This window comes from Schistocerca piceifrons, chromosome 2 (genome assembly GCF_021461385.2).
Source record: "Schistocerca piceifrons isolate TAMUIC-IGC-003096 chromosome 2, iqSchPice1.1, whole genome shotgun sequence".
NCBI lineage: Eukaryota > Metazoa > Arthropoda > Insecta > Orthoptera > Acrididae > Schistocerca > Schistocerca piceifrons.
This window is the reverse complement of record NC_060139.1, coordinates 795,422,899-795,445,967: the sequence shown is the minus strand read 5'-3', so window position 1 is coordinate 795,445,967 and position 23,069 is coordinate 795,422,899. Positions and strand designations below refer to the sequence as shown.

The following is a 23,069-nucleotide window of genomic DNA, read 5'->3' as shown; positions in this document are numbered from 1 at the left end:
GTGAAGCTGGCCATTGGACAGGTGGAGGTCAACGTCAAGGAAAGTGGCATGGGATTTGGAGTAGGGCCAGGTGAATCTGATGGAACCAAAGGAGTTGAGGTTGGAGAGGAAATTCTGGAGTTCTTCTTCACTGTGAGTCCAGATCACGAAAATGTCATCAATAAATCTGTACCAAACTTCGGGTTGGCAGGCCTGGGTAACCAGGAAGGCTTCCTCTAAGCGACCCATGAATAGGTTGGCATACGAGGGGGCCATCCTGGTACCCATGGCTGTTCCCTTTAATTGTTGGTATGTCTGGCCTTCAAAAGTGAAGAAGTTGTGGGTCAGGATGAAGCTGGCTAAGGTAATGAGGAAAGAGGTTTTAGGTAGGGCGGCAGGTGATCGGCGTGTAAGGAAGTGCTCCATCGCAGCGAGGCCCTGGACATGCGGAATATTTGTGTATAAGGAAGTGGCATCAATGGTTACAAGGATGGTTTCCGGGGGTAACAGACTGGGTAGGGATTCCAGGCGTTTGAGAAAGTGGTTGGTGTCTTTGATGAAGGATGGGAGACTGCATGTAATGGGTTGAAGGTGTTGATCTACGTAGGCAGAGATGCGTTCGGTGGGGGCTTGGAAACCAGCTACAATGGGACGGCCGGGATGATTGGGTTTGTGAATTTTGGGAAAAAGGTGGAAGGTAGGGGTGCGGGGTGTTGGTGGGGTCAGGAGGTTGATGGAGTCGGGTGAAAGGTTTTGTAGGGGGCCTAAGGTTCTGAGGATTCCTTGAAGCTCCGCCTGGACATCAGGAATGGGATTGCCTTGGCAAACTTTGTAAGTAGTGTTGTCTGAAAGCTGACGCAGTCCCTCAGCCACATACTCCCGACGATCAAGTACCACAGTTGTGGAACCCTTGTCCGCCGGAAGAATGACGATGGATCGGTCAGCCTTCAGATCACGGATAGCCTGGGCTTCAGCAGTGGTGATGTTGGGAGTAGGATTAAGGTTTTTTAAGAAGGATTGAGAGGCAAGGCTGGAAGTCAGAAATTCCTGGAAGGATAGGAGAGGGTGATTTTGAGGAAGAGGAGGTGGGTCCCGCTGTGACGGAGGACGGAACTGTTCCAGGCATGGTTCAATTTGGATAGTGTCTTGGGGAGTTGGATCATTAGGAGTAGGATTAGGATCATTTTTCTTCGTGGCAAAGTGATATTTCCAGCAGAGAGTACGGGTGTAGGACAGTAAATCTTTGACGAGGGCTGTTTGGTTAAATCTGGGAGTGGGGCTGAAGGTGAGGCCTTTGGATAGGACAGAGGTTTCGGATTGGGAGAGAGGTTTGGAGGAAAGGTTAACTATTGAATTGGGGTGTTGTGGTTCCAGATTGCGTTGATTGGAATTTTGAGGTTTTGGAGGGAGTGGAGCTGGAAGTGGGAGATTGAGTAGATGGGAGAGACTGGGTTTGTGTGCAATGAGAGGAGGTTGAGGTTTGCTGGAAAGGTTGTGAAGGGTGAGTGAGTTGCCTTTCCGGAGGTGGGAAACCAGGAGATTGGATAGTTTTTTAAGGTGGAGGGTGGCATGCTGCTCTAATTTGCGGTTGGCCTGTAGGAGGATGCTCTGAACAACAGGTGTGGATGTGGGAGAGGAAAGATTGAGGATTTTTATAAAGGATAGGAGTTGATGGGCGTGTTGATTGGCTGAGTGGATGTGTAGGTGAAGGATTAGGTGGGTGAGGGCAATGGATTGTTTGGTTTGGAACTGGTATAGGGACTGATGGAAAGAAGGGTTGCAGCCAGAGATGGGAACTTTAAGTGTGAGGCCTTTGGGGGTGATGCCAAATGTCAGACAAGCCTGAGAAAATAAAATATGGGAGTGTAATCTGGCTAGGGCGAAGGCATGTTTGCGGAGGGAATGTAAATAAAACTTAATGGGGTCGTTGTGAAGGTGTTGTGAGGGTGACATGGTACTAGAAGGTGGAAAGTGGAACACGAGGCTGAAATGAAAATGAAAATAAATATGAAAAAATATATATGGGGAGAGATAAAGGTAAAATTAGAAAGCAAATGGAGATCTGGTGTGAAAAAAGGCGAAAAAGGGTTGGTTAGGGCTGGGCTATGTTGATCCTGTGGTGAACTTGTGTTCAGCCCCACTCCCAGATTTAACCAAACAGCCCTCGTCAAAGATTTACTGTCCTACACCCGTACTCTCTGCTGGAAATATCACTTTGCCACGAAGAAAAATGATCCTAATCCTACTCCTAATGATCCAACTCCCCAAGACACTATCCAAATTGAACCATGCCTGGAACAGTTCCGTCCTCCGTCACAGCGGGACCCACCTCCTCTTCCTCAAAATCACCCTCTCCTATCCTTCCAGGAATTTCTGACTTCCAACCTTGCCTCTCAATCCTTCTTAAAAAACCTTAATCCTACTCCCAACATCACCACTGCTGAAGCCCAGGCTATCCGTGATCTGAAGGCTGACCGATCCATCGTCATTCTTCCGGCGGACAAGGGTTCCACAACTGTGGTACTTGATCGTCGGGAGTATGTGGCTGAGGGACTGCGTCAGCTTTCAGACAACACTACTTACAAAGTTTGCCAAGGCAATCCCATTCCTGATGTCCAGGCGGAGCTTCAAGGAATCCTCAGAACCTTAGGCCCCCTACAAAACCTTTCACCTGACTCCATCAACCTCCTGACCCCACCAACACCCCGCACCCCTACCTTCCACCTTTTTCCCAAAATTCACAAACCCAATCATCCCGGTCGTCCCATTGTAGCTGGTTACCAAGCCCCCACCGAACGCATCTCTGCCTACGTAGATCAACACCTTCAACCCATTACATGCAGTCTCCCATCCTTCATCAAAGACACCAACCACTTTCTCAAACGCCTGGAATCCCTACCCAGTCTGTTACCCCCGGAAACCATCCTTGTAACCATTGATGCCACTTCCTTATACACAAATATTCCGCATGTCCAGGGCCTCGCTGCGATGGAGCACTTCCTTACACGCCGATCACCTGCCGCCCTACCTAAAACCTCTTTCCTCCTTACCTTAGCCAGCTTCATCCTGACCCACAACTTCTTCACTTTTGAAGGCCAGACATACCAACAATTAAAGGGAACAGCCATGGGTACCAGGATGGCCCCCTCGTATGCCAACCTATTCATGGGTCGCTTAGAGGAAACCTTCCTGGTTACCCAGGCCTGCCAACCCGAAGTTTGGTACAGATTTATTGATGACATTTTCGTGATCTGGACTCACAGTGAAGAAGAACTCCAGAATTTCCTCTCCAACCTCAACCCCTTTGGTTCCATCAGATTCACCTGGTCCTACTCCAAATCCCATGCCACTTTCCTTGACGTTGACCTCCACCTGTCCAATGGCCAGCTTCACACGTCCGTCCACATTAAACCCACCAACAAGCAACAGTACCTCCATTATGACAGCTGCCACCCATTCCACATCAAACGGTCCCTTCCCTACAGCCTAGGTCTTCGTGGCAAACGAATCTGCTCCAGTCCGGAATCCTTGAACCATTACACCAACAACCTGAAAACAGCTTTTGCATCCCGTAACTACCCTCCCGACCTGGTACAGAAGCAAATAACCAGAGCCACATCCTCATCTCCTCAAACCCGGAACCTTCCACAGAAGAACCCCAAAAGTGCCCCACTTGTGACAGGATACTTTCCGGGACTGGATCAGATTCTGAATGTGGCTCTCCAGCAGGGATACGACTTCCTCAAATCCTGCCCTGAAATGAGATCCATCCTTCATGAAATCCTCCCCACTCCACCAAGAGTGTCTTTCCGCCGTCCACCTAACCTTCGCAACCTCTTAGTTCATCCCTATGAAATCCCCAAACCACACTCCCTACCCTCTGGCTCCTACCCCTGTAACCGCCCCCGGTGTAAAACCTGTCCCATGCACCCTCCCACCACCACCTATTCCAGTCCTGTAACCCGGAAGGTGTACACGATCAAAGGCAGAGCCACGTGTGAAAGCACCCACGTGATTTACCAACTGACCTGCCTACACGGTGAAGCGTTCTATGTGGGAATGACCAGCAACAAACTGTCCATTCGCATGAATGGACACAGGCAGACAGTGTTTGTTGGTAATGAGGATCACCCTGTGGCTAAACATGCCTTGGTGCACGGCCAGCACATCTTGGCACAGTGTTACACCGTCCGGGTTATCTGGATACTTCCCACTAACACCAACCTGTCAGAACTCCGGAGATGGGAACTTGCCCTTCAGCATATCCTTTCTTCTCGCTATCCGCCAGGCCTCAATCTCCGCTAATTTCTAATTTCAATTTGCCGCCGCTCATACCTCACCTGTCTTTCAACTTCATCTTTGCCTCTGTACATCCGCCCCGACTGACATCTCTGCCCAAACTCTTTGCCTTTACAAATGTCTGCTTATGTCTGTGTATGTGTGGATGGATATGTGTGTGTGTGCGAGTGTATACCTGTCCTTTTTTCCCCCTAAGGTAAGTCTTTCCGCTCCCGGGATTGGAATGACTCCTTACCCTCTCCCTTAAAACCCATATCCTTTTGTCTTTCCTTCTCCTTCCCTCTTTCCTGACGAGGCAACCATTGGTTGCGAAAGCTAGAATTTTGTGTGTATGTTTGTGTTTGTTTGTGTGTCTATCGACCTGCCAGCGCTTTTGTCTGGTAAGTTTCATCATCTTTCTTTTTAGATATATTTTTCCCACGTGGAATGTTTCTCTCTATTATATTCATATCATTAATTTGAAGCCAACAATCACGTTTGTTATTGTTATCGTTATTGTTATTGTCACTGTTACATTTCGAAGTCTTTTCTGTCGTCTTATTTCCTCCTTCTGTTTTTGCCAACAGTTTCACTTTCTATTCACCTTCTCCTTTTTTACCGTAATCCAGTATACAATTTTATCCCGTCGATATACACTCAATAATACGTAATAATACGTAAATCACTTCGAAACCATAACCAAAAAATTTTTTTTCCGCTTTGCTGCTATAAAATCCACCGTTTCCAGTCCACAAACAGTTCCTTTTAGCTATTAAACAACCCTTTCGACAGTTTTAATAACTTTTGCTTTATTTCCATTTCCGTTTTTCTCACATCACCGATCATTTTTAGCCGCTTCCCACAGGTTTTAACGTCATTATTTCTTCATCAAACAATTGTTAGCTTCATTTCCATAATCTGCCACCACCAAACCACTCCTTTTAATACATCCTCACGTAGTTTTTTCGAAATTTTCCCGAATTTCTCCACCCTTTAACGTGTTTTTGCGGCAACACAACCACCTAACCTTTATGCACATCATTATCTACCTACACAAGTTCACCACAGGATCAACATAGCCCAGCCCTAACCAACCCTTTTTCGCCTTTTTTCACACCAGATCTCCATTTGCTTTCTAATTTTACCTTTATCTCTCCCCATATATATTTTTTCATATTTATTTTCATTTTCATTTCAGCCTCGTGTTCCACTTTCCACCTTCTAGTACCATGTCACCCTCACAACACCTTCACAACGACCCCATTAAGTTTTATTTACATTCCCTCCGCAAACATGCCTTCGCCCTAGCCAGATTACACTCCCATATTTTATTTTCTCAGGCTTGTCTGACATTTGGCATCACCCCCAAAGGCCTCACACTTAAAGTTCCCATCTCTGGCTGCAACCCTTCTTTCCATCAGTCCCTATACCAGTTCCAAACCAAACAATCCATTGCCCTCACCCACCTAATCCTTCACCTACACATCCACTCAGCCAATCAACACGCCCATCAACTCCTATCCTTTATAAAAATCCTCAATCTTTCCTCTCCCACATCCACACCTGTTGTTCAGAGCATCCTCCTACAGGCCAACCTCAAATTAGAGCAGCATGCCACCCTCCACCTTAAAAAACTATCCAATCTCCTGGTTTCCCACCTCCGGAAAGGCAACTCACTCACCCTTCACAACCTTTCCAGCAAACCTCAACCTCCTCTCATTGCACACAAACCCAGTCTCTCCCATCTACTCAATCTCCCACTTCCAGCTCCACTCCCTCCAAAACCTCAAAATTCCAATCAACGCAATCTGGAACCACAACACCCCAATTCAGTAGTTAACCTTTCCTCCAAACCTCTCTCCCAATCCGAAACCTCTGTCCTATCCAAAGGCCTCACCTTCAGCCCCACTCCCAGATTTAACCAAACAGCCCTCGTCAAAGATTTACTGTCCTACACCCGTACTCTCTGCTGGAAATATCACTTTGCCACGAAGAAAAATGATCCTAATCCTACTCCTAATGATCCAACTCCCCAAGACACTATCCAAATTGAACCATGCCTGGAACAGTTCCGTCCTCCGTCACAGCGGGACCCACCTCCTCTTCCTCAAAATCACCCTCTCCTATCCTTCCAGGAATTTCTGACTTCCAGCCTTGCCTCTCAATCCTTCTTAAAAAACCTTAATCCTACTCCCAACATCACCACTGCTGAAGCCCAGGCTATCCGTGATCTGAAGGCTGACCGATCCATCGTCATTCTTCCGGCGGACAAGGGTTCCACAACTGTGGTACTTGATCGTCGGGAGTATGTGGCTGAGGGACTGCGTCAGCTTTCAGACAACACTACTTACAAAGTTTGCCAAGGCAATCCCATTCCTGATGTCCAGGCGGAGCTTCAAGGAATCCTCAGAACCTTAGGCCCCCTACAAAACCTTTCACCCGACTCCATCAACCTCCTGACCCCACCAACACCCCGCACCCCTACCTTCCACCTTCTTCCCAAAATTCACAAACCCAATCATCCCGGCCGTCCCATTGTAGCTGGTTACCAAGCCCCCACCGAACGCATCTCTGCCTACGTAGATCAACACCTTCAACCCATTACATGCAGTCTCCCATCCTTCATCAAAGACACCAACCACTTTCTCAAACGCCTGGAATCCCTACCCAGTCTGTTACCCCCGGAAACCATCCTTGTAACCATTGATGCCACTTCCTTATACACAAATATTCCGCATGTCCAGGGCCTCGCTGCGATGGAGCACTTCCTTACACGCCGATCACCTGCCGCCCTACCTAAAACCTCTTTCCTCATTACCTTAGCCAGCTTCATCCTGACCCACAACTTCTTCACTTTTGAAGGCCAGACATACCAACAATTAAAGGGAACAGCCATGGGTACCAGGATGGCCCCCTCGTATGCCAACCTATTCATGGGTCGCTTAGAGGAAGCCTTCCTGGTTACCCAGGCCTGCCAACCCGAAGTTTGGTACAGATTTATTGATGACATTTTCGTGATCTGGACTCACAGTGAAGAAGAACTCCAGAATTTCCTCTCCAACCTCAACTCCTTTGGTTCCATCAGATTCACCTGGTCCTACTCCAAATCCCATGCCACTTTCCTTGACGTTGACCTCCACCTGTCCAATGGCCAGCTTCACACGTCCGTCCACATTAAACCCACCAACAAGCAACAGTACCTCCATTATGACAGCTGCCACCCATTCCACATCAAACGGTCCCTTCCCTACAGCCTAGGTCTTCGTGGCAAACGAATCTGCTCCAGTCCGGAATCCTTGAACCATTACACCAACAACCTGAAAACAGCTTTTGCATCCCGTAACTACCCTCCCGACCTGGTACAGAAGCAAATAACCAGAGCCACATCCTCATCTCCTCAAACCCGGAACCTTCCACAGAAGAACCCCAAAAGTGCCCCACTTGTGACAGGATACTTTCCGGGACTGGATCAGATTCTGAATGTGGCTCTCCAGCAGGGATACGACTTCCTCAAATCCTGCCCTGAAATGAGATCCATCCTTCATGAAATCCTCCCCACTCCACCAAGAGTGTCTTTCCGCCGTCCACCTAACCTTCGCAACCTCTTAGTTCATCCCTATGAAATCCCCAAACCACCCTCCCTACCCTCTGGCTCCTACCCCTGTAACCGCCCCCGGTGTAAAACCTGTCCCATGCACCCTCCCACCACCACCTATTCCAGTCCTGTAACCCGGAAGGTGTACACGATCAAAGGCAGAGCCACGTGTGAAAGCACCCACGTGATTTACCAACTGACCTGCCTACACGGTGAAGCGTTCTATGTGGGAATGACCAGCAACAAACTGTCCATTCGCATGAATGGACACAGGCAGACAGTGTTTGTTGGTAATGAGGATCACCCTGTGGCTAAACATGCCTTGGTGCACGGCCAGCACATCTTGGCACAGTGTTACACCGTCCGGGTTATCTGGATACTTCCCACTAACACCAACCTGTCAGAACTCCGGAGATGGGAACTTGCCCTTCAGCATATCCTTTCTTCTCGCTATCCGCCAGGCCTCAATCTCCGCTAATTTCTAATTTCAATTTGCCGCCGCTCATACCTCACCTGTCTTTCAACTTCATCTTTGCCTCTGTACATCTGCCCCGACTGACATCTCTGCCCAAACTCTTTGCCTTTACAAATGTCTGCTTATGTCTGTGTATGTGTGGATGGATATGTGTGTGTGTGCGAGTGTATACCTGTCCTTTTTTCCCCCTAAGGTAAGTCTTTCCGCTCCCGGGATTGGAATGACTCCTTACCCTCTCCCTTAAAACCCATATCCTTTTGTCTTTCCTTCTCCTTCCCTCTTTCCTGACGAGGCAACCATTGGTTGCGAAAGCTAGAATTTTGTGTGTATGTTTGTGTTTGTTTGTGTGTCTATCGACCTGCCAGCGCTTTTGTCTGGTAAGTTTCATCATCTTTCTTTTTAGATATATTTTTCCCACGTGGAATGTTTCTCTATATATATATATATATATATATATATATATATTTTGAAAATGTCTGCTTGTGTCTGTGTATGTGTGGATGGATATGTGTGTGTGTGCGAGTGTATACCTGTCCTTTTTTCCCCCTAAGGTAAGTCTTTCCGCTCCCGGGATTGGAATGACTCCTTACCCTCTCCCTTAAAACACATATCCTTTTGTCTTTCCTTCTCCTTCCCTCTTTCCTGACGAGGCAACCATTGGTTGCGAAAGCTAGAATTTTGTGTGTATGTTTGTGTTTGTTTGTGTGTCTATCGACCTGCCAGCGCTTTTGTTTGGTAAGTTTCATCATCTTTCTTTTTAGATATATTTTTCCCACGTGGAATGTTTCCCTCTATTTTTTATATATATATATATATATATATATAAAAAACAAAGATGAGGTGACTTACCGAACAAAAGCGCTGGCAGGTCGATAGACACACAAACAAACACAAACACACACACAAAATTCAAGCTTTCGCAACAAACTGTTGCCTCATCAGGAAAGAGGGAAGGAGAGGGGAAGACGAAAGGAAGTGGGTTTTAAGGGAGAGGGTAAGGAGTCATTCCAATCCCGGGAGCGGAAAGACTTACCTTAGGGGGAAAAAAGGACAGGTATACACTCGCACACACGCACATATCCATCCTTAAGTGTAGAGGCAAAGAAGTTGTTGAAAGACAGGTGAGGTATGAGTGGCGGCAACTTGAAATTAGCGGAGATTGAGGCCTGGCGGATGACGAGAATAGAGGATATACTGAAGGGCAAGTTCCCATCTCCGGAGTTCGGATAGGTTGGTGTTGGTGGGAAGTATCCAGATAACCCGGACGGTGTAACACTGTGCCAAGATGTGCTGGCTGTGCACCAAGGCATGTTTAGCCACAGGGTGATCCTCATTACCAACAAACACTGTCTGCCTGTGTCCATTCATGCGAATGGACAGTTTGTTGCTGGTCATTCCCACATAGAATGCATCACAGTGTAGGCAGGTCAGTTGGTAAATCACGTGGGTGCTTTCACACGTGGCTCTGCCTCTGATCGTGTACACCTTCCGGGTTACAGGACTGGAGTAGGTGGTGGTGGGAGGGTGCATGGGACAGGTTTTGCATCGGGGGCGGTTACAAGGATAGGAGCCAGAGGGTAGGGAAGGTGGTTTGGGGATTTCATAGGGATGAACTAACAGGTTACGAAGGTTAGGTGGACGGCGGAAAGACACTCTTGGCGGAGTGGGGAGGATTTCATGAAGGATGGACCTCATTTCAGGGCAGGATTTGAGGAAGTCGTATCCCTGCTGGAGAGCCACATTCAGAGTCTGGTCCAGTCCCGGAAAGTATCCTGTCACAAGTGGGGCACTTTTGTGGTTCTTCTGTGGGGGATTCTGGGTTTGAGGGGACGAGGAAGCCAGCGCTTTTGTTCGGTAAGTCACCTCATCTTTGTTTTTTATATATAATTTTTCCCACGTGGAATGTTTCCTTCCATTATATTGATATATATATATATATATATATATGTGCGTGTGTGCGAGTGTATACCTGTCCTTTTTTCCCCCTAAGGTAAGTCTTTCCGCTCCCGGGATTGGAATGACTCCTTACCCTCTCCCTTAAAACCCACTTCCTTTCGTCTTCCCCTCTCCTTCCCTCTTTCCTGATGAGGCAACAGTTTGTTGCGAAAGCTTGAATTTTGTGTGTGTGTTTGTGTTTGTTTGTGTGTCTATCGACCTGCCAGCGCTTTTGTTCGGTAAGTCACCTCATCTTTGTTTTTTATATATAATTTTTCCCACGTGGAATGTTTCCTTCCATTATATTGATATATATATATATATATATATATATATATATATATATATATATATATATATATATATATATATATATATATATATATATGTGTGTGTGTGTGTGTGTGTGTGTGTGTGTGTGTGTGTGTGTGTAATTTTCAGATTTTTATCTGGTCCCCTAACAAAGATATTGCAGGCCAAAGAATGAAAAACTTCAAAAAATCTGTTTTATAAAATAGTGTATTTTTGTAGGTGTAAGCACTATTGATACTCTATAAAAAGTAACTATACTGTGTAGTGTAACACCACAAAAAAAAGGCTGATAAATTACTCCTTCTTTGGAAAAATACTATTCAAAAACTGTTTTAATTTGCAACCAATAACTTCAAGCTATTAAAAATATATTAAGGAATACATTTAGATATGTGATCATGGTTTTAGTTTATAGTCCAGTGTTGTTGAACTAAATGCTTTTTATTTAAAAGGTCTAGGGCAACCCATTACTGAATAATTTTAAAACTGCAAATGCTTGTACATGTGAAAGAATGCCAACAACCTGAAACAAAAATGACCCCTGTTTCTAAATGATAACCAAGAAAAAATTCTTAAAAATATTTTTGAGTCCATCAAACATGAGGGAATTACCCAGTGAATATCAATGTTTTCTGAGATGGTCAAGCAACCAGTGATGGACCACTTGGAATGGACTGTGCCAACAGACACATTTTGCACCAGTGATGGACCACTTGGAATGGACTGTGTCAACAGACACATTTTGCTTTTATTTATGAAGCACCTTCTGTGGTCATTCTGGATATATGGATAAATAGAATGTTTGTACATTTTTGTTTTTGTAGATTAAAATGGTATTTCTTTATAAAGCTGGCACACAATGTACTTTTGGTGTTTCTGCCTCTTGTTTACATATTCAGTGTACTACTGTTTTTTCCTTTGTTGTTAGCGGAAGTTGAGGTCAAAACAAACATGACTGTACATTCATTCTTCACAGTTTTTCACCTGTTTTGAAACCACTCTTTCTTATGCTGCAGTGGCATTATTTCCACTTCAACTCACTTTCTAGAGTTAAACAGAAACAGAACTGCAGTTACATGTGTTCTCACTCAGTATAGTGTTTTATGTTTATTTATTTGTTTTTCCATAAAGTTTTTGAGCTTTGCCAACTTGTGAGTGAAATATTTGCAAATCAGAAAAATAAGGGTTTAAGACAATGATGCTCATTAATATTGACTTTACTTAAAGTACACCAAGAAGAAATTTTACAAAAAAATACTGTATGCTTTACTCTTCAGGAATGGGTAGGTCCTGATAGCAGGAGACAAAGATGACTCCTGTCACATGTTCAGGAAACTACACAAAGAATACTCGAAGTCTGGCCTGACAATAAATAAAAAAATAACTGAATCCATGGTAGTGGATGAAGATGAACAAGAAGATCTGAACGTAGAATTCTGCAGAATTGAAATTGTCTGTACATTTAAATGCTTGGGCAACACTTTTGCAAAAATGGTACAAGTGCACAAGACATCACAAATAAAATTGGGCAAGTGAAAAGAATCGGTGACCAACTTAACTCCTTGCTGTGGAGTAACGAAATTAAAATGTTCATTAAGATCTTGATGTACAAGTCAGTCATAGAGAGTATCACTACATATGGCACTGACAAATGGGAGTGAAACAAATAGGAGAAAAATAAATTGATGTTCTTCTCCAGACTGGAACATGACAGAAATGAAAGAATGTGGGAAATTATAGGATAAAAAGAGCACTATTCTCAGTACTGTAGATAACAAAATATTAACTTAGTAAGACTACCTCGAATGAAAAGATGATAACATATGGCCAAAAAGAACATATGAATGGACACCAGCAGAGTGAAGAAATGTGGAGGACCACCTAGAAGATGGATGCAGAATGTTAAAGATGCGATGAATGCAAGGTGGCTTCAGGAAGAATATAGAGTGTGAGAGATGGTATGAAAGTTAAGAAGTGGAAGATAATGACCATTCCCAAAAAGTACCAAACTTCAAATTGGATAACATTAAAAACGTAAATCCAATTAGGGGGAGGGGTGGTGGTGAAGCAAAAACCATTAAAGCTGCTGCTCAGCAGACAAGCATAACAATACTGTTTTCACAGATTAATTTTTGTTTTTAAACAATTGTTAAGTAATCAATTTACATTAATTAATATGTATTTAGGAGTGATGTGTTTTTCTGTAGGAAAAGTTCTTTCTTACTGCAGAGTAATATAAAAGATATGTGAAAGGTAGTTGCAGTGATTGTCCTTTTTCCATCTGAATGAGGATTTTGTAAAATGTTTCTTTTGGAACCTGTGTTTACATTTCCATGGTGAATATTATTTATCTGTCACTGAAAGAGTCTCATTATATGTTTTTTTATTTCAGAACTGATTCACCTTCAGATGTGCATCCTAATATAAGTACATCAGTGCCAAATTTTCCATATTCATTGTTGGATGATATTACTAACCATTTCTGTGAAACCCCTGTTGTAGCAGGGCAGGATTTAAGAAGTGGTCGAAAGTTGGGCACTGGAGCATTTGGTTCTGTCTATCTTGGAATTTTACCAACAGAGAAAGTTGCTGTTAAAAGATTAAAGAGAGATGCTATAAATGTTGAGAAGCAGTTCCAAAATGAAATACATACACTTTCAAGGTAAACAGTCTCTGGTACATAAACTGTTGTCATTAATGTTTCACTATAGAGATTATGTTATGAAAGTATTAATCTCAGTACTAGAAGATGTGCTGTGTCTCTGATCAATCATTATATCATAAAACCAAGAAAAAGTTGAAGATTAATATAATAAAATAAGCAGCATTTGCATGGCTTAAGAAGGAAATCCAAGAATTGTACTCAAAGAAATGACTGCTTAACATCACACTGAACAAAACACCCTTAGAGTTAAGCGATCACATCAAACAATCTGCATATTTTATGACATTACTCAACTGGTGTAATATCATATAGAAACAGTAATAGAAAAGCAGCTACAAAGACAAGACCCAAAACTGAAGAAACACAATAGGAACAACAGACACACCACAGAAAACATATATTTTATGAAAAAGTTGCTGATTTAACAGAAATTAATTTCTCAATTCAGGAAGACACACTGTTCCGAAAGGCACCCAAACACAGTCTAAACAAACATATCACACAAAGAACAATAGAAAAGAAAAGTGAATCTATAGTGAAACAAGAAGAAAGGAAAGATAGAGGAAATTTCAGTGCAGGACTAACCAGAGAAAGGATGGCAGGAGAAATCAGACAGATTATTAGAAAGAACAAAACTACCCTCAATGACCGCAAGGCAACCACAGAGGGGAAAACAGCGAAGGACATACATAAATAACTGGAGGAATATAGTGCAATGGTCACAAGGACAGATGAGGGGAACACAATGGTAGTCCTGCTTGAAAGGGACTGCACTGAGAAAAAACTAAAGCTCTTAACAGAAAACCAAATAACAATGCTAAAAAGTGATTCCATTCAAAGAGACATACAAAACCTATTAAAAAACATCAAGTCTACCATCTCACAAAGCCAAAATAAAGAGAACAACTTAAAAAAACCAAGAGTGCCCACCTTTGTAGTCTACCAAAAATTTTCAAGCCCAGAGTTTGGACCGGACCAGTGATAGATTTCAGAACTGCAGCAGCATATCATTTAACCACACACTTGCAAACTTTCATGCAAAAGCACTACACATATGAGGTGTGATCAAAAAGAATAAGAATTTTTGTTTTTCTTAAAGAATTTTTATTTATTCATCAACATAAACATTAACATTGTCACCTTCACAGTAATCCTCCTCGGTTTAATACACTCATGCCAGCACTTTTTCCAATTTTGGAAGCACTTATGGAACTCTCTTTTTGTTATGGTGTTTAGCTCCTTAAGTGATTTTGTTTTTATCTCATCGGTAGTGGCAAAATGACATCTTTTCATAGTTCTTTTCAGCCTTGGGAATAGAAGGAAGTCACAGGGGTGGGAGGTCATGTCTGGGGAACATGTGACATCATTCAATGCATACCCATACAACAACTGAAGAAATAGTCAAGACAATTGAAAAATAACCAAGACAGACAAACATTATCCCAGAAACAGGGACAGAAGAAGTCTCAACCATTTTGAAAGTAATCAAAGGACAAAATTATTCCAAATTTAAAGATGAATTCTACATCCAACAGGAAGGACACCTCATGAGATTACCCATAAGAAGCTTGCTGGCCAACATCATCCTTAATCACCTAGAAAACAAAATCTTTGAACAAATAATAAAGCCAGACAGTACAAAGTAATATATTGGCAACACTAAGCTGATGACATAATTTGTGTGGTAGATGAAACACCTGACCGGAAACTACAGTTACGCAGATACATCAGTACTGCTCATCCAAAAATCCATATCAGCCTTGAAACCGAAACAGACAAAAATAAATTTTACAAAGACTGAGCAGAATTCCAGTGGACAAAGAGAGCTGTGCGCAAGAACTAAACATAATCAAACACTGTAGACAAGCTAAACCATAAAATAACACAGCTGACACCAAACACATAACAATATTACAGCACAACACACCAGTAACAGCCACCCGACAGAGAACACACCAAGAAAGCAAGATGAAGAAGACACAATCATCAAGAAAAAATTGCACACACTAACATTTGACAACAAGATAACATATAACATAGGAGACATTGTGAGAAAATGAAGTATAAATGTGGCACGTAGAACAAACAGTAAACTGCATAAAAAATTAAAAATACCCAACATCACCACAGATAAGTACAACAAAGCAGCTCTGTACCAACTAACTTCAAAGACTTTGTGCAGCCGTACAGAAATTTCAGGATGAGATACTTGGAACATTTAAGTGCACTGAAAAGTGACAGCATACACTCCACATTTGCAGACCACCTCATTAAAAACAACCACCACCTCAGTGGCATAGAAGCAGACCTCCATATTCTGACACACAGTAATCACCTGTTTCATTTGTTAACAATAGAAGAAAATTATCACATCCAAAAAACTATTGCACAGAGCAGGAAAGCCATCAATGGCAAAACAGTAATCTGCAACAAAACATTATTCAACACTCTAAACAAACTATCAAACAACACAGAATAATACTCCATCCCCATCCCCATCCCCCCCCCACCCACACATAAACAAACTCAAATTTCACGGCCATCAATGAAAAACAAAACAGTGAAATAAAAAACTGTCAGAAGCACATGAGAAATCTGTCTAATTCGCAACAAGGTAACAAGACACACAATACACCAATGAACAGGAGAAAACACGAGTAAACGTTGTTAAAATATGAAACATAATCATAAATAACAAACCACACCAAATAATATGAAAAGGATAGATTGCTACACAGCATATGGCAGAGATGCTGAGTCACAGATAGGCACATCAAAAAGACTGTCAAAAAACAAGTAAGCGCGCCCACACACACACACGCACACGCACACGCGCGCGCGCGCATGCGCGCACCTTTGACCATAGCCTCTGGCCTCGGTAGCCAGAGACTGTGGTCGAGTGTGTGTGTGTGTGTGTGTGTGTGTGTGTGTGTGTGTGTGTGTGTTTGCTTGAGTGCACATGTGTATGTTGCCTAATTCTGATGAAGGCCTTTTTGCCTGATGAAAGCTTACTTGTTTGACAATCTTTTTGTTGTGCCTATCTGTGACTCAGCATCTCCACTATATGATGAGTAGAACTCTGTCATTTCTATAATAATGTCATCATTCCATCCTGGATTTTCCAATGTTTAAACCGCACCAAATAGTTCAGAAAGTGGAAAAAAATCAACAGAAAAAATATATTTAGCAGGCAAATAAAAACCAGCCACAGTGCAGGAAATCCAAATATGGCAGTGGTAAGGCTAAAAAAAGGGGCATATGATATGATTTTACTAGAATATGTATTTTAAAAGATGTATTTCTAAATGAAAAATCCAAAGAAGTGATGAGGTGTATGTGTTATTTAAATAGCATCAAAGTCCAATGTAACATATTTCTTGTCCTAAATAAAACCTGTATATATTTATTTCAGGAAAAATAAAAGAAAATGGTTATTAAAGCGAAGCAGTAATTGTGTACTTGCAGAAAGGCAGACCCATCTTTAATTCATTATTATTTTTCTCCAAGTGCAGAGAGACAGCATAAATTTAGAGTATGATACACCAATGTTTATTAATGAAAGCATGATCATATGGCCTATCTATTGAAATTTGTGACTGCAATGAGAATTTCTTGGGGAGGAGGGCACTACATGTAATATTAGTTGGAGTGTTGTTCACAGGTATCGAAGTAATTCAGATGTGATCCAAACAAGTATATTGGGACACATGCTGTTCTTGTTGTATTAATGACCTGGGAGATAATATTAATAATAACCTCAAACTGTTTGCAGATGTGGTTATTTATAATGAAGTACTATCTGAAACAAGCTGTAAATTATCCAGTCAGAGCTTGGTAAGGTTTCAAAAATGGTGCAAAATTTGGCACCTTGCATCAAAAGTTAGGAGAAGTAAATTTTGCACTTCACAACATGTGGAAAGTATCCTGTGGCTATAGTATCAGTGAGTCACAATTGGAATCAGTTGTCTTGTCTAAATACCTGGGTCTCAGAATATTTGGGGATATGTAATGGAATGATCACAAAGACTCAATTGTAGATACAGTCTGGTGACAGATTAGCATATTTTGAAATGCAGTCAGTTTACAAAGGAGATTGCTTACAAAACTCTTATGCGGCATATCATAGAAAACTGTTCAAATATGTGGTCTAATGCCAGATAGAACTTACAGGGAATATTGAATGTATACAACACAAGGCAACACAAATTGTCACAGGTTTGATTGACTCATTGGAGAGTGCCATGGAAATGTTGAAAAACTTTACTTTGCAGGCATTTTGAAGCCAGATATCTTGTAGAAGACTTCTTACAAAATGTTTTAATAACAAGTATTAAGAGAGGAATCTAAGAAAATACTACATCTCCCTGTATATTGCTCATTTAGTAAAGTAAGACAAGATTAGCCCCATTACACAGTCATTAAGCTGTCATTCTTGTTACACTCCTTACATGAATGGAACTGGAAGAAATCATAATATGCTTGGTACAAAGGGAAGTACCTTCTGCCGTGCACTCCACAGTGCTTTGCAGAGTATGGGAGGACTGAGATTATTTTATACAGTGCCAATAAAATAGTGGTCTATTGTTCCCTGATAATACACAACTGTTCTGTGAAGGGTGGTAGTTGATGGAGACCATCCCATTCCCATAATTGTTCCCTGCATTTTATTTTTCATGGAGGCATCAAAGATGATGGAAATGTGAAGGAATAGAAAGTAGGTTATGGTAATCTAGCTTTTTTCACAAGAGTACTGGGAAGAAAATGCTTTATAGTGAAAATTTTAATATAGAAGAAGGCACAGTAAAGGAAATGGCAGTAAAGAAGATTGTCTGCATACACTCTGGGTGTGTTTCCTATTGCCTTTCGCCATTGGCTTTGTTGTTGCAAACTAATGAACAAGGTAATGGTGCACTCATAAGAGGTGCGATGTCATTAATGTCCAAGATTGTGTCAGATAACACACCAAGGAAGCACAATATGGCAAAAAAACATGACATGCCGTCAGGTCATAACATGTGGAACAAAATGCCACATTGTTAACCAAGTGATAAATGATTCACTTGGGGAAATAAAGAGAGGCCCACTGAGCATGGTACATAAGTGCTGAAATAAAAAATAAATAAATAAACCTAGGAAAGAAAATCATTTGGTGTTTTACAAAAGACAAGATTGCAAAAACTATTCATTTTGCAAACATGAAAAAAATATGTACGAATGCACGTTCTTGTGGCAATATACATTTGTAAAATATTCTTGGGTTTTGCACCGTGTCAGGTGGTCACATGATGGAGAATATTTCAACCAGATGGATGGTGTCGTAGTGGGGAGCCCATTGTAGTCAGCCTCTTTATGGAGCATTTCGAGGACATTGTCTTGGGCAGTTTTATGTTGATCAGACTGTCTGCACTATTGAACAGTGTCATACAGAACATAAAAGGTGTTTCTGCTTACGCCACCAGCAAAAATCGGCTCTAGTGGAACATGCATAATAAATGAAGCAGTAGAGATGAAGCTTTAGGACAACACCCTCAGTGAAGATGGTGGATTGCAACAAAGTATGGCCTGGGATCCTGTGATTGGGTGTCAAAGTGGGTGCAGCAGTCATGCCACAAAACGTTACCATTATATGGTACAGGACTGAGTGCCAGTGATGTCACTGATGACAGTGTGGATATATAAGCATGACAGCAGCATCCATACAACAGTCAATCACTTGACAATGATGGAGGAGATCTCTGCCAAATGCTTGTGGGCAGCTAACCACTTGACGTGGCTTAAAACCCAAGAATATTATATTAATGAAAAAAAAGCTTCTAATTTCAAAAGATGATTACTCATAGAGAAACTTGAATGAAAATTAGCTGGTTTAGTGAGTGACTGATATCTATGGTGGATGAGAGGGTAATCAGGGCTGGAGATACTGGCCCATAAGCGTACCACAATTGGTATTCCCGTTGGTTTGCTGATTACATTTTAGAAAGATGGATGCCACATTTAGTTACACGAGATATACTTTAAAAATTCCAGGATGTTATGCTTTGAGAGGAGATAGCTGTTTTGAAAATTTTTGCAACTCAGCTTAAATGCTGGAAATGGCATTTAATGGGTAGGTTTCGTAGACTGATGAATTAAGAGAGTTATGAGTATTATTTAGAAACAAGAACTGCAAAGACAAAAATAGTATGAAGTTGTACTGTACTCATGCTGGCAGCTATTAGGATTTAGTAGCTCATAAGAAGAGATTGAAACTAATCGTTAAGAGCTTTGGATGGGTCTATAAGTGAAAAGGGGATAAACATGTTTTGAGTGAATGTACCAGGTACATTATACAAGTATGCATAAATGATAGTGTGGCACCTGAGGAGGACAGATACCTTCAGTGGTGAAAGACATTTGAATAGTTTTGGAGTAGTGAAGGACTTACAAGTGGGCACTTATCGTTGCATTCCTACCATGTTGATGTGACAGTACATGTGCCTCAAAAACAACTTGTTTTGCAGTCACATCTAGGATTCAGCCTATTAGATCCCTCTTCTGTTGCATTCAACCTAACTACATTGTTGCCCTTGTCAATGTAGTCAATGTAGTACATATCGTGCTGCCATTCTGTCTTTACGTACATGAGCATATACCTTTCTCTACAACCGTATTTGGAAATTCATAATATTCTCTTATTTCACACTTTTCATTTCTGTTGTTACTCTCTATTACCACTTTTTCCATATCTGCATGATTTGTTTTAGGTGGACTTACTGTCCGCCTGCTTAGCTGGGTGGTAACACTTTCGCCTTCCACGCAAGGGGGCCCGGGTTCGATTCCCGGTTGGGTTGGAGATTTTCTCCGCTCGGGGACTGGTTGTTGTGTTGTCCTCATCATCATTTCATACTCATTACCGGCACTCCGGATGGGGCCTCCCAGCCAACGATGCCATATGCTCATTTTGATTTCCATTGTTCACTTATTTCCCAATCTATCCACTTTTCCAGACCTATGCCCACTCCCCCAAGCTTATTTTCTCATTAAGATTATATGGGCGAATTTTATAATTATTGAAGTAGTACTGAATTGATTTGAAGGGAGGAGAACTTTATTACACAATTGATTAAAATAAGAGGTAGGGTGATGGGATTCATTTAAGAAGGGATAGTTAATTTGATTATGATGGGCAGTATTGGAAGAAAAATTGGGGAGAGACACAAATGTGTATTTACAGTTAATGGACTCAAATGGACATAAACTACAGAAGCAATGCAGATATGAAGAAACTTGCACAGGATAGACTTGGGTGGGGAGCTTCTTCAAACTAGTTTTCCGACTGAACACTATAACAACCAAACATATCTCCAGGTCTGTATTTTATTACACCGTTATGGTTGGTTGACGATATGTGAGAAGCAGCTTGAGATGTGGTACTCTTTCTTATAGTCCAGGTTTCAGCAGTCATTGTCAGATGATTGCAGCTGACAACGGTGACCTTAATTTGTACCACAGTTTCCTTGCATTCAGCAATGACTACCAGGAGGAAATCTATATATTGCAATCTGGAATGATGATGCTAAGCATGTGCATCTCCCCTTAATATTAAACAGCCGCTTTGGTAAGCAGCTGACTCCTTCAATCCGGTGTGAGTGATTATTATTCAGGGCCCTTCAGCCAGTTCAGACCCATAATATATCGTTGTAATTCTATTAGTACTGGCTTTTCTATGAAGTTTATTAATCCCATGTAATTCTCAAAATAACAGGCCACTTTTTCAGCAACTCAGTACAGTTGTTGTGGCTCAGTAATTTCGTGCTTAGTAAGTGGTTCATACTCTGTTCACAGTATGCCACTTTGCATCTTTGCCTTTACTGCTTTATGGTATACATATATGGTGTTTGTGTCATATATTTAGAGATGTTTATCTTTTATTTTCTATTGGTGTTAACAGAATTTTGCAACTCTTTGCTAATTACTCAAAATAGTAAAATTAATTACAATGAAAGAAAAGTCTGAATATTTATGTTCTGTATTTACTGCATTTCCTACACAGGTTTAGACATGAGAACCTATTACCTTTGGTGGGTTATTCATGTGATGGCCCCAATTACTGTTTGGTTTATGAGTATATGAGTAATGGATCACTGCAAGAAAGGCTAGCTTGCCAGGTCAGTGAAAAAGATCATCCATTTTTATATTCACATCTTTATCTGATACTCAGTATTTGAATTTTCTGTGATTTTTAGATGTTGAGCAACATGTGTTTATAAATTTCTTAAATTAAGACACAGAATAAAACATTATTGTGTTGTATAAAAATTTATTGTCTACAATAACATTGTAACCTTTAAGCTGCTTATTTCGATTTATGTTTTCCACCTGCTATTTCATTACCTACCACACACTGGAAATAACGGGCTGGAAGAGCTGTTTGATGGGTTGTAACATAAGAATTCTGAAGAAGACATACATTTCCTGTTAAAGAAGGGAAATGTGTCATCATTTTGAACTTACCAAGAGTAATAATAAAATCAATATTTTTAAAAATAGATACCATATTAAAAATAATGATTAAGAGCTTGTGTGATTTTAAATTGGGAACTGATAGTTGAGCAGATTAACATTACCCATTTTGTTCATGTATTTGTAACTTCAAACAGCAGAGACAAGTACGAGGGTCACCCCAAAAGAAAGGCACACTATATTTTTTAAAATACATCTTTTATTCTACATGTTTGAAAGTTTTACAGTGTGTAGATACATCCTTTAGGAACAATATTTTCATTTCTCCACATAATTTCCATCCCTCTCAACTGCCTTACGCCATCTTGGAACCAGCGGCTATATACCCGCACGGTAAAATTCTGGACCAACCTGTTGGAGCCACTGTTTGGCAGCATGCACAAGGGAGTCATCATCTTCAAACCTTGTTCCATGAAGAGGTGATAGTCCCATGGAGCCAAGTCAGGACTGTAAGGCGGGTGTTTCAGTGTTGTCGATCCGATTTTTGTGATCGCTTCCATGGTTTTTTGACTGATATGTGGCCGTGCATTGTCGTGCAACAGCAAAACATTCTGCTTTTGCTGATGCGATTGAGCACAACTCAGTCGAGCTTGAAGTTTTTTTCAGTGTCGTCACATATGCACCGGAATTTATGGTGGTTCCACTTGGCATGATGTCCACAAGCAAGAGTCCTTCGGAATTGAAAAACACTGTAGCCATAACTTTTCCAACAGAAGGTGTGTTTTTGAATTTGGTTTCCTTGGGTGAATTTGCATGATGCCACTCCATTGATTGCCTCTTTGTTTCTGGTTAAAAATGATGGAGCCATGTTTCATCACCTGTCACACTTCTTCCAAGAAATTCATCTCCACCATTCTCGTACTGTTCCAAAAGTTCACTGCATACCGTTTTTCTTGTTTCTTTGTGAGCCTCTGTCAACATCCTGGGAATCCACCTGGCACAAACCTTTTTTAACGCCAACACTTTTAGTATTCTGAAAACACTTTCTTCCCCTATCCCAACGTAGTATGACAATTCGTTCACTGTGATGCGTCTGTCAGCAGTCACCAATTCGTTAACTCTCTGCACATTGTCTGGAGAGTGTGCAGTACAAGGCCTGCCGCTGTGAGGACAATCCTCGATATTGCTGTACCCACTTTCATCTCGTAACCTGCTTGCCCACCAACTAACTGTACTTCGATCGACAGCAGCATCTCTCTACACCTTTTTCAACCTCTTGTGGATGTCTCCCACTGTCCTGCTTTCACAGCATAGGAATTCTATGACAGTACGTTGCTTCTGACGAACGTCAAGTGTAGCAGCCATCTTGAAGACATGCTGTGATGGAG

The 23,069-nt window shown here is 41.6% G+C and overlaps 1 protein-coding gene across 2 annotated transcripts in view; it reads left to right on the top strand.

Moving 5' to 3' along the window:
- LOC124776502 (interleukin-1 receptor-associated kinase 4-like) overlaps positions 1 to 23,069 on the top strand; it is a 135,600-nt gene that overhangs the window by 55,215 nt on the left and 57,316 nt on the right. For both annotated transcript variants that reach the window (XM_047251521.1, XM_047251522.1), the window contains exons 5-6: positions 12,967 to 13,236; positions 21,272 to 21,386. In XM_047251521.1, the coding sequence (XP_047107477.1) occupies positions 12,967 to 13,236; positions 21,272 to 21,386 (385 nt within the window). The remainder of the gene's footprint in view (positions 1 to 12,966; positions 13,237 to 21,271; positions 21,387 to 23,069) is intronic.